The sequence below is a fragment of the Babylonia areolata genome, chromosome 21 (genome assembly GCF_041734735.1).
Source record: "Babylonia areolata isolate BAREFJ2019XMU chromosome 21, ASM4173473v1, whole genome shotgun sequence".
Taxonomy (NCBI): Eukaryota; Metazoa; Mollusca; class Gastropoda; order Neogastropoda; family Buccinidae; genus Babylonia; species Babylonia areolata.
The window spans coordinates 28,165,322-28,177,821 of record NC_134896.1 but is presented as its reverse complement, the minus strand read 5'-3'; the positions used below and the strand labels follow the sequence as shown (position 1 = coordinate 28,177,821).

General features: G+C 39.2%; 1 protein-coding gene across 1 annotated transcript in view; it reads right to left on the bottom strand.

Annotated features, from left to right (window-relative positions):
- Window positions 1–11,206: 11,206 nt before the first annotated feature.
- LOC143296596 (uncharacterized) overlaps window positions 11,207–12,500 on the bottom strand; it is a 38,998-nt gene continuing 37,704 nt past the window's right edge. Inside the window, exon 3 of the mRNA XM_076608622.1 lies at window positions 11,207–11,611. Within this exon, the coding sequence (XP_076464737.1) occupies window positions 11,207–11,611 (405 nt within the window). The remainder of the gene's footprint in view (window positions 11,612–12,500) is intronic.

Below are 12,500 nucleotides of genomic sequence, written 5' to 3'. Positions count from 1 at the left end.
AGACCTCGGTTTATTGTCTCATCCGAATGACTAGCGTCCAGACCACCACTCAATGTCTAGTGGAAGGGTGAGAAAATATCGGCGGCTGAGCCGTGATTCGAACCAGCGCGCTCAGATTCTCTCGCTTCCTATGCGAACGCGTTACCTCTAGGCCATCACTCCACATAATTATCATAATCATCATCATTGTTATCATTACTGTTGTTATGTTTTACTTATTTATCTATTTATGAATGAATGAATGAATTAATTAATTTTTGCCTTTCCTCAAGGCCTGACTAAGCGCTTTGGGTTACGCTGCTGGTCGGGCATCTGCATAGCAGATGTGGTGTAGCGAATATGGGTTTGTCCGCGAACGCAGTGACGCCTCCTTTCAGAAACTGAACAGAACTGATCTACTCTTTGACTGACAGGGCGCTACCTCAGAAGCACGGTTAGAGTGTGAGTGCTTTGTTCTCTGGGGCCAGTCAGTTCCTGTCTAGCTTGTCTGGTGACCGCTCACTTTGTTAATGTGAAGCTCGCGTTATTCTGTATTCCGTTGATGCGAGTTTCTTTTCTTTTTGTTGTTGCAGTCTCCCGTGAAGTGATATATATTCAGTTTTGATTCCCTTTTGGGACATTCTGTTTGTATGATACCGTACAAGTGATTCCACCAACAAATCTTTGGCTGGTCGGCTGTTTCTTCTGCTTAATCTTCTTCCGACTCAAATAATCATTAAGCTGTGTTTTACACGGTCGCTCGGTTTTTAAAAGTGGGTTTTTAAGTGTAATCTTTCTTTCTTTTTCTTTTGTTTTGTACGGTTTTGATTTGTTTAATTGTTTGTTTTACCTTCCCATTTAGACGGCCATGCTCCGCTTTCTGAGTCGCCAATTTTTCTACGAAGCCTACACATACATCTCGGGAGCTAGAACGCAGCACTTGAAAGCAACACACACCGCACATGGTCCAGTCAGTGGATTCATACAGATTATGGTTTTAAAGACATATCATTCTCACACCCACACACCCAGCAACACCCTCCCGCTCCTACACACAGACAGTCAGACAGACAGCGATAGAGGGAGAGGGTGTATATGAGTGGGGGAGGGGGACGTGGACTGAAAAACACCCAGAGCGTACATAACTTCCGTTCGACTTAAAAAAAAAGAAGAAAAAAAGAAGGGATGAAAGCATCAAACAAAACAATGTCCACAGTCAAAACCAGGCAAGACGATGAAAGTAAATAAAAGAATATAAAAGAAAAGCAGGTCCACACATTTTTTTTTTTGTTGTTGTTGAAAAAAATGTCTTTTATTATTCATTACAATGAAATAAATGGAAAGCGTATCAAGACTGTTCTCGTTCATTTTTTTTCTTCTATCATTTGTAAACACGGTCACTCTGCAGCCGTTTTCAGAAAATTGTTCAACAAAGATAAGATATTAAAAACTTGGCTCTCATTGACGCAACGATTTTTGTGCCAGGAAAAAAAAAAGGTATGATTATAACAGCTTCCTTCATCATGTGCATTTCTGATACACCGTTGTTTTGTTGGCAACAAATATTTACTAAAATTATTATATCGTATCACGGTCGTGTGTGTGTGTGTGTGTGTTTGTGTGTGATCAGTCACGAAATAGATATGTTCCTAAAAAATATAAATATTTGTCTCCAAAATCAGTTTTTAATTTTTGTAATATGCTCAAATGAGGCAAAAAAGTCATTTTAGCTGTAAGTAAGATGATTTGCAAATGTTGCCTAACTACACCTTTGGAGTTGAAAGACATTTGTGTTTTCTCAACTTTTATGTGACATTGTTGTGTATTTGGAAATGTTTGTTCTGGGCATGAAAAAGATTATTTTGCAGTAATCCTCCATACTCCAATAAGAGTAAAAGGATAATTAAAACTTGAAACTTCTGTGTGTGTGTGTGTGTGTGTGTGTGTGTGCGTGTGTGCGTGTGTGTGTGTGTGTGTGTGTGTGTGTGTGTGACATTGGACATTGTTGCTTATAGTCCTGCCGACCGCACAGGGCTATACCAGGACTGCTTTACTGTACAAATATTCAGCCGCGCTAAACACAAAATTGTCACATCTACAACATCAATTAAAAATATCTTTCAATAATTTTTTTTTTTTTAAGCTGCAAAACACAACTTATGACACATCATCTTTCAGCATCAAACCCCTTGAGGCAAATAAGACCTCAGCCGTTACACTTCTCGTACAAAGAATTGTACAAAAAACAACAACAAAAAACAAACAAACAACCATTTTGGAAAAAAAAGTAGAAATAATAAATGACCAGGTAAATAAAAAGCCTGTGTTGGCAAGTAACACTGCAGAATAGACAGCTAGTACCCACCCCAGTGCTTACAATCTCACTACATAATTGTCAGAGCGAAACAGCGGACCGCAGCACATGATACACTGAGAGAAAGTGAAAAAGAGGGGAATAAAAAAAACAAAAAAAAAAACAAAGTCCAGACTTGCTGGGAAAAGGAGCAGTGGACAGGAAAGGCAGAAGAAAACCCAGACAATCGTGAAAAAAAAAATCAAAACAAAAAAAGCCGTGAATAAAAACAGCAACAGAAAAGATATATTTCGAGCACTGAATTTCAAGGAGGCAGGGATGCTATTAGAACTGAGAGAGAGAGAGAGAGAGAGAGAGAGAGAGAGAGAGAGAGAGAGAGAGACCCCCAGCATCACACGGAGGAGTGTGTGTGTGTGTGTGTGTGTGTGTGTGTGTGTGAATGTGTGTGTGTGTGTGTGTGTGTGAATGTGTGTGTGTGTGTGTGTGTGTGTGTCTGTGTGTGTGAATGTGTGTGTGTGTGTGTGTGTGTGTGTGTGTGTGTGTGTGTGTGTGTGTGTGAGGTGGAGGCTTGTGGTTTAAGGGAATATACAAGGAAAAGATAAAACCAGAACAGTGAAATCATCAATCCGTAAATGTGAAAGTATAACAACAATTAACACACACACACACACACACACACATATATATATATATATATATACACTCACAAAGAAAGAAAAAAATATGTAGGTCGCATTATAGAAACACTCCTATTGGACAATGTAATAGGGACTCAGTAATTTGGAATAAAAGTAAATGGTTGGATATTAATCTTTTTATGTTGTGTTCAGGAAAAAAAAAGAAATACTAACTTGACATGAAATCTGGGAGAAAACTGAGCATCCTTTGACACTGAAAAAAAAAAAAATAATATATGGTTTCGCGTGATCTGTCTACCACGTACACAATTTTTGCTAAATGTTATCTTGAAAGCTTTCAGTCTTGAGCGAGATATAAGAGTGGTTGCTAGTCTATAACAGTACCATGAAAACTCCAATATTTTGTTGTGTAATTCCAGCTTGTAAACCCTCATTTCCTGTAGGTATGAAATCAGTCATCAGTTCTTGTTTGAAATCTGCTCAGTCAGCTCGATGAATGAGCTACCAAGGAACAGTCATTTTTTGACTCACTTGTGTAAACAAAGTGAGTCTATGTTTTAACCCGGTGTTCGGTTGTGTGTGTGTGTGTGTGTGTGTGTGTGTGTGTCGTGGTAAACTTTAACATTGACATTTTCTCTGCAAATACTTTGTCAGTTGACACCAAATTAGGCATAAAAATAGGAAAAATTCAGTTCTTTCCGGTCATCTTGTTTAAAACAATATTGCACCTCTGGGATGGGTACCAAAAAAAAAATGAAGCCTAATTATATGCAAACTGCATTTACTGTTATATTTATATTTTTTGTATTCTCTAAACTTGGCACTTTGATCTGATATTCTGACCCAACAACAAGAGCAGTCATTATTATCATTTTTTGTTCAAACAGGAACTTCTTTTGCTAAGCATGGAAGTTTTATTTATTTTACAAACGTTTTGGTGCAGATAGTAAAGAAGGGAAATTACTCTGTAATTAATGCTAGGGGACTTAATTTGCTTTAAACTGATCTTTCTCATCTCAAACATTACATCTTGAAATTATACTCAATACATAAAAAGCTTGGATTTTTTTTTAAAAGTGTATCACAAGTGAGTCTTGAAGGCCTTGCCTCTCTTGTTTATGTTATTTGACACAACGATTTGACGGATTTTTTTCTTTCATTACATCATTAGATTGGTGCTGTGTGTGCGTGTTTGTGTTAGAGGGCGTGCATTTGTGTGCGCGTGTGCATGTGTTTGTTTGGTGTTTGGGCATGAGTGCGTGGGCGCGCACGCGTGCGTGTGTGTATGTGCAAGTGTGATTACGTGCATGCGTGCGTTCGTCTGTTTCAAGAATGCGTTTGTATACCATTACTGAACCAGGATCATTACACTGAAATCAAACCGCGCGTTAACCCTTTCACTGCCAAACTCGCATGTACGCAGCAGCTAGAAAGAGGACCCATGTCACTGTCATTGTGACCAGATCATGGGTCTGTTATCCATGAACCTACTGGTCTTTATGTTCGGTGGTAGCATAGGCCATATTTTCTACACATCACAGGGGGAATCCCCAGCTATACTTAGACATAATCTTTTCTGTGTTTATAGCACAAGGGAATTTTGCACTTTAAATTGACTGGCGGTGAAAGGGTTAGAAAAAACAACAACAACAAAACAAAACAAACAAACAAAACAAACATGTCATTCAACATCGTCCACACTCCTGGAAGAAATCCTCCAAACTGAGGTCCATATACAAAACCTTTCAATCAATGTACCTTTCAATCAACGAACAAGATTATTACGGCTCAGCCGAATACGGTGGCCGTTTAAAGGACGTCAACACAAAACGACTAAACTCTTAAATACGGACAATACGTTAGTAACTGTGATGAAACAGCAACAATCTCTTTTCCAATAACAGATTGTATATACAAAATTCTTTTCTTTTCTTTTCTTTTTTTTTTTAAATCTTACAAACCAGCAGATGCCTTTTTTAAAGAACGCGTTCTACCGGTAGTTGCTTTTCATTGTACGCTGCCGTTAAACAGGTGGATTTAGAAAAAAAAAATTCCAAGCCATTGGATATGAGGTGTTGTCGAGAGATACTAAACATCAGATACTCTAATCACATCACCAATGACCAAACGCACCCAAACCATCAAGCAACACACTGTATCGTTTGAAGATCTGCTGACGTTAGTTAAAAAAAGAGTTTACCTTTTCCTCTCCAAATTCCCCCTTTTCTCTCCAGTCTTTGTGCATTGTCTCACCAAGTATACAGCACGGAAGCAAAGTAAAAAGTGCACGTGAAACATGCGAGCATAATATGACGGATATCGGGCTAGAATTCTTGATACTGCTTGATATGATGATAACTGTATCGTACAACACTTACTTTGAACTTATGGATGTGTTTACAAATGCATCGACCAAAAACAAAAAAAACAAACAACAACAAATAAACAAACAAACAACAACAACAACAACAGAAACCCAGATGAATTCATCTATCTTCCGTGAATATGCTGAATGCTATGGGTGACTCCTCCAGTCTGTCGCTCGGAGGTAACAATCAAAACGCAAAAGACCACGCCAGTCAAAATTGAGGCATGATCGAAAGTCAATGTTCATTCTCCACACACACCTCGCTTCAAATAGTCGCCCCCTGGCCTGGAGTCAGCCCCACGGCCTTCTGTCCGACAATTCATGATAATGAAAGACAATCAATAACAACGAATGGCAATCAATGATAATGAAAGACTATCAATGATAACGAACGACAATCAATGATGATGAAAGGCAATCAATAACAACGAATGACAATCAATGATAATGAAATACAATCAATGATAACGAACGACAACCAATCATAATGAAATGCAATCAATGATAACGAATGACAATCATTGACAATGAAAGGCAATCAATAATTACGAATAACAATCAATGATAATGAGCTCCACCATTTTCAGTCTGACAATGAATGATAATGAAAGACAATCAATGAGAAGAATAACAATCAATGATAACGAAAGACAATCAATAATAACGAATCACAATCAACGGTTATGAGATCCGTCCTCTTCAGTCTGACAATCAGAAATAATGAATGACAATCAATGATCACAGAATTAATAACAAATGGCAATCAGTGATAATGAATGACAATCAGTAATAACAAATAACAATCAATGATAATGACCCCCCACCCTCTTCAGTCTGACAATCAATGATAATGAAAGACAATCAATATTAACGAATTGCAATCAATGATAACGAATGACAATTAATGATATTGAATGACAATTAATGATAATGACCTTCACCCCCTTCGGACTGACAATCAATGATAATGAAAGACAATCAATGATAACGAATGACACAATCAGTAATAACGATTGGCAATTCATGATAATGAGCTCCACCCTCTTCAATATGACAATCAGTGATAATGAAAGACAATCAACAATAATGAATGACATCCAATGATAATGAGCTCCACCTCTTCAGAATGACAATCAATGATAACGAATAACAATCAGAAATAACGAACCACAGTCAATAATAAAGAGCTCCTCCCACTTCAGCCTAACAATCAATGATAATGAAAGACAATCAATAATAATGAAAGATAATCAATGATAATCGACGATAATGAAAGACAACGAATGATATCGAATGACAATCAATAATAATAAAAGACAATTAATAACGAATGGCAATCAATGACAATGAACGACAATGATTGATAATGAACGACAATCAATGATAATGAAAGACAATCAATAATAGCAAATGACAATGATAACGAGCTCCACTCTCTTCAGTCTGACAATCAAAGATAATGAAAGACATCAATGATAGACAATCAATAATAACGAATGACTATAAATGATAATGAATGACAATCAACAATAACGAATGACAATCAGTGATAATGACCTCCACCCTCATCAGTCTGACAGTCAATAATAACGAATGCCAATCAATGATAACGAATGACAATTAATGATAATGAAAGACAATAAACAATAACGAATGACAATTAATGACAATGAAAGACAGTAAATATTAACGAATGGCAATTAATGATAATGAAAGACAATAAATAATAACGAATGGCGATTAATGATAATGAGATACAATCAATGATAACGAATGACAATTAATGATAATGAAAGACAATAAATAATAACGAATGACAATTAATGACAATGAAAAACAATAAATATTAACGAATGGCAATTAATGATAATGAAAGACAATAAATAATAACGAATGACAATAAATGACAATGAAAAACAATAAATATTAACGAATGGCAATTAATGATAATGAAAGACAATAAATAATAACGAATGGCGATTAATGATAATGAGATACAATCAATGATAACGAATGACAATCAATGATAATGAAAAACAATCAATAATAAAAATGACAATCAATGATAATAAGCTCCACCCTCTTCATTCTGACAATCAAAGATAACGATAGACATCAACACTAACGAATGACGATCAATGATAATGAATGACAATCAGTAATAACGAATGACGATCAATGATACTGAATGACAATCAGTAATAACGAATGACGATAATGATACTGAATGACAATCAGTAATAACGAATGACAATCAATGACAATGAAAAACTATCAATAATAACGACTGACAATCAATGATAATGAGCTCGCCTTTTTCAGTCTGGAAATCAATGATAATGAATGACAATAAATAACAACGAATGACATTCGATGATAATGAAAGACTATCAACAATAATGAATGACAATCAATGATAACGAATGACAATCAATTATAATGAGCTCTACCCTCTTCAGCCTGACAATCAATGATAATGTAAGACAATGAATAATGACAATTACAACCAATGATAATGAAAGACAATCAATGATAACGAATGACAATCAGCGATAATGAAAGACAATCAATAATGACGAATCACAATCAATGATAATGAGCTCCTCTCCTCAGACTAACAATCAGTGATAATGAAAGACAATCATTGATAATGATAATGAGCTCCACCCTCTTCAATCTGACAACCGATGACGATGAAAGACAATCAATGATAGTGAATGAAAATGATGATGAGCTCCCCCTTCTTCGGACAGAAAATCAATGATAATGAAAGACGATCATGTGATAATGACCTCCACCCTCTTTAGTCTGACAATGATAATAAAAGACGATCAATGAGAACGAACAGAAGAGGACGCCGCCTCCTTAATTAAGGTCGGATCGCCACCAGTCTACTCGATCCATGATGAGAGGAGGACAACGACGATAGATAATAAGTAATAATCAGACAAACGGTGCTGATGACGACGACCATGATAATTTAGAATGAATACATTGTGCGTATCTTTTCCTAAGCATCCAATGACATGTTACGGTCCATCTGTTTGTTTTTTTGTTTGTTTAACTTGCTTTCACCATAACATCTCTTTTACTTAACTCACTCAGTACGGCCAGCCCTCTCTTCTCCTTTACACAGACCCCTCGGATGTTCAGTGGGTGTCTGAATGACCCAACCTTTAGCTTCTGTCGTCAGAATTGTGGTATTCTTTGTCAACATTCACCTCTTCAGTGTAAGAGCCTTCCGCTTGTAATATTTTGATGGTGGTAATTGGGGTGAAACGCTGTTAACGTTGTCTCTTTCGTCGTTCGTATGGAGAGAGTTAAAGAGATTAGAGGAAGAGGAAACACAGTTTTGTGTCTTTTACCTCCCCGTCTCTCCCACCCCACCCCCCTCACCCCTACCATCTCATTTCCCTATTTCCGCTTCCTCCCTCTGTCTCTCTGCACGTTTCAGATCTTTGGTTCGATTCGCAGACCAATTCTGGGTTTAGCTCTCAGACTATTATCAAATTCATTACGGACCAAGTATTGTTCTAATGTCAAGTCCATATGCTTTTAGTAACCTGACAGTTAAGCATATAATTTTTGACTGTAGCTTGACGAAGCCTTATGTACACGAACGTGTGTCTTCACAAGTGACTGAGAACGTTGATGTTTTTGACTTTTTGCAATCATTATCAGTTGTTTCGCTTCTCAGTTTAACGACTTCTCTTTTACGAAGTCCTTTAAGTAATTTCCTGTAATTGTATTTAGATTTTTTTTTTCAAATTTCACCCTCATTTCACCCTCATTTGCCCAGTTTTCCCCCAACCCTCCATTCATTCACATCTCCCACCCCTTCTAACCGATAATACTCAAATGTATTCATCAATACTTTAACAAAATGTCTTCAATCACCGATATGTGTGACAGGACATTAAACAAAATTCCTCCTCCACGGTTCAGGCAACACGTGACAATGTAAAAATAACACGAGGGTGACGTCAAAAACTGCACGTGAAACCTGTGAAAAGTCACGACTCTCACTACCAGGACGGAAAGTTCAAAGTTAAAACCGGTGAAAAAAAGAAAAGTCAGTTAATGTGGACATGAACCTTATTCAGTCTGAACTGCGGACGTTTCCATATTCGCTTCACCACATTTATTAAGAAGGAGCAGATGCTTGTCCAACTCATAAACCTTACGCTCTGGTCACGTGAAGAGTCCGACAGTGAATAGGAATGGAAATGGTACTGTCGTCTTGTGATCTCAAAAACTGTGCCCCCAGCGCCTTCCTTATGACCAAGATATGACGATGACAACGACGACGAGGACTGATGATGATGACAAGTTTCAGCTTAAGTTTCAATTTCTCAAGGAGTTATTCCATATACGCTACACCGCCACATCTGCTAAGCAGACGTCTGGCCAGCAACATTAACCAGCGCGTTTAGTCAGGCCTTGAGTGTGTGCACATATATACATTTATGTACCTATCAGAGTGGATTCCTGCAGCAAAATTTTGCCAGAGGACAACACTCTCGTTGTTGTGGGTTCTTTTTCATTGCGCCGAGTACGTGTTGCACACGCGAACCACGGTTTATCGTCTCATCCAAATCACAAGATGCTCAGTTAAAAAACAACAAAAAACAAAAAAACAACAACAAAAAAACTGTCAAATGGAAAGCAGCATTCGAACTCAGACCCTCACGGACTCTCTGTAGTGACAGACAAGCTTCTTTATCATTCTGCCACCTCCCTCCTTTGATGACGATGATAAAGACGACGATAACGATGAAGTTTGCGAAGACGATGTTTTAAACTGCTTCTGTTGACCGCGAGCCCCCCCAGTGTTAACATGAAGTAAACTGAAATGGTTTGAAATCTGAGTAGCACACTGGATAATGAATATCATCCTCGAAAAAAAAAAAATGGCAATCGCTGTAATTAACAATTCGTCGCATGCAGAATAAAATCTGGTTTTGAAATAGATGCAGATACTGATCATAAATACCAGCTGCACCAATACACGTAACTTGATATTGTCAAGGATACTTGAATAATTTTGTTCTGTCAGTTGAAAGAGATGATGTTCTTATCTACATAATGGTATTTGCAAAGTAGGCCTACTTGTTTTACTTCAAAATCTAAAAAAAACAACCCAACCTAATCCTCTTTTTTTCCCGTTTTTAGAAAACACTGATACACTGAATCGAAGAATGATTTGTAAAAACAAACATGTTCCAATAGATTTTTTTTTTACCGCTAAATGGCACCATTGCAAACCAATCATTGAATAGATTTGATAAGAATCTTGCGAAGATGACATTCATAATAATGTAAGTAACAGACAAATTGTCCTTCCACCAAATACAACAAAGTGCTTGACCATTATGTTTTGCATTGATGAAAATGTAGATATCACCAGATTAACAACCACCAATCTACAATTAGTAATTGATGTATTCTTGTAAGTCGTACGAGTATTTGTACCTTTCGACATGACTTAGAAATTTTTCGTTTTGTCTCTTGGAGGTTTCGTGGAGGGGGAGAGGGTAATTCATTAACTTTTGTACTTCATGTATCAGTTTTTATAAATGTTCAAAAAGCGGTTTAAAAAAAAAAGTGAAGTGGAGAGAAGGAAACTGGTTAAACAGCAACTCTCTCTTTTCAAACTCTCTCTCTCTCTGTGTGTGTGTGTGTGTGTGTGTGTGTGTGTGTGTGTGTGTGTGTGTGTGTGTGTGTGTGTGTGTGTTTGCGTGTGTGTGTGTGCTTTATTCATTCGTAACCGCTCTTGGTGTTCACGAATGGCTGATGGATGGATATGACAGTGACAATTATGAATTTGTGAAACTGAAAATAGTCTATTCATTCTCCTCTAATTTCTTTCTTTTTCTTTTCGCTCTTGTTTCACTACTGACAAGCACGTCACTCCTCCCGGCCGTCTCCCCCAGGCTTGTTGATGTTCACAGGAACGTCCCCATCACCACTACCACCGTACTTGGCGACACCGTTTTTCTCTCCCAGAGCCGGCATCAGCAGCTCCTGCTGCTTTTTCTCCTCCAGGAGGGCCGGCGGTGGGCCAGGGACCTTGGCGTTGGGTTCTGCAGCCGGGGGTAACTGCTGACTTCCCCCTCCCCCTCTTCCTCCTCCTGCCCCTCCTCCCTTGGCAGCAGCACCATCAGCAGCAGCAGCAGCAGCCGCCTGCTTGAAGCCCTCCACCAGGGTGGAGAGAATGAAGGTGACGGCCTTGCCATAGATGTCCTCCATGCTGGCCGAGAAGCGGTCTCCCAGGGTGTCTCGGACTGCCAGCAGGAACGGCTCTTTGAGAAGCTGCACGTGCCGGAATAAAAATGGTGACACTGCGAGGGCAAGTATTCAGTGAGGTGGAAGGGGGGGTGGGTGAGGGTGGCTGGGGGTGGACAATGTCCAATGACGTGGAGGAGAGGGGGTAATGACACTGTGAGGACAATGTCCAATGAGGTGGAGGGGGGAATGACACTGTGAGGACAATGTCCAATGAGGTGGAGGGGGGGATGACACTGTGAGGACAATGTCCAATGAGGTGGAGGGGGGAATGATACTGTGAGGACAATGTCCAATGAGGTGGAGGGGGGAATGATACTGTGAGGACAATGTTCAATGAGGTGGAGGGGTGGGGGGAATGACACTGTGAGGACAATGTCCAATGAGGTGGAGGGGGGAATGATACTGTGAGGACAATGTCCAATGAGGTGGAAGGGGAATGACACTGTGAGGATAATGTCCAATGAGGTGGAGGGGAGGGGGGAATGACACTGTGAGGACAATGTCCAATGAGGTGGAGGGGTGCGGGGGAATGACACTGTGAGGACAATGTCTAATGAGGTGGAGGGGGGAATGACACTGTGAGGACAATGTCCAATGAGGTGGAGGGGGAAATGACACTGTGAGGACAATGTCCAATGACGTGGAGGGGTTGGGGGAAATGACACTGTGAGGACGATGTCCAATGAGGTGGAGGGGTTGGGGGAAATGACACTGTGAGGACAATGTCCAATGAGGTGGAGGGGGGAATGACACTGTGAGGACAATGTCTAATGAGGTGGAGGGGGGAATGACACTGTGAGGACAATGTCCAATGAGGTGGAGGGGAGGGGGGAATGACACTGTGAGGACAATGTCCAATGAGGTGGAGGGGTGCGGGGGAATGACACTGTGAGGACAATGTCTAATGAGGTGG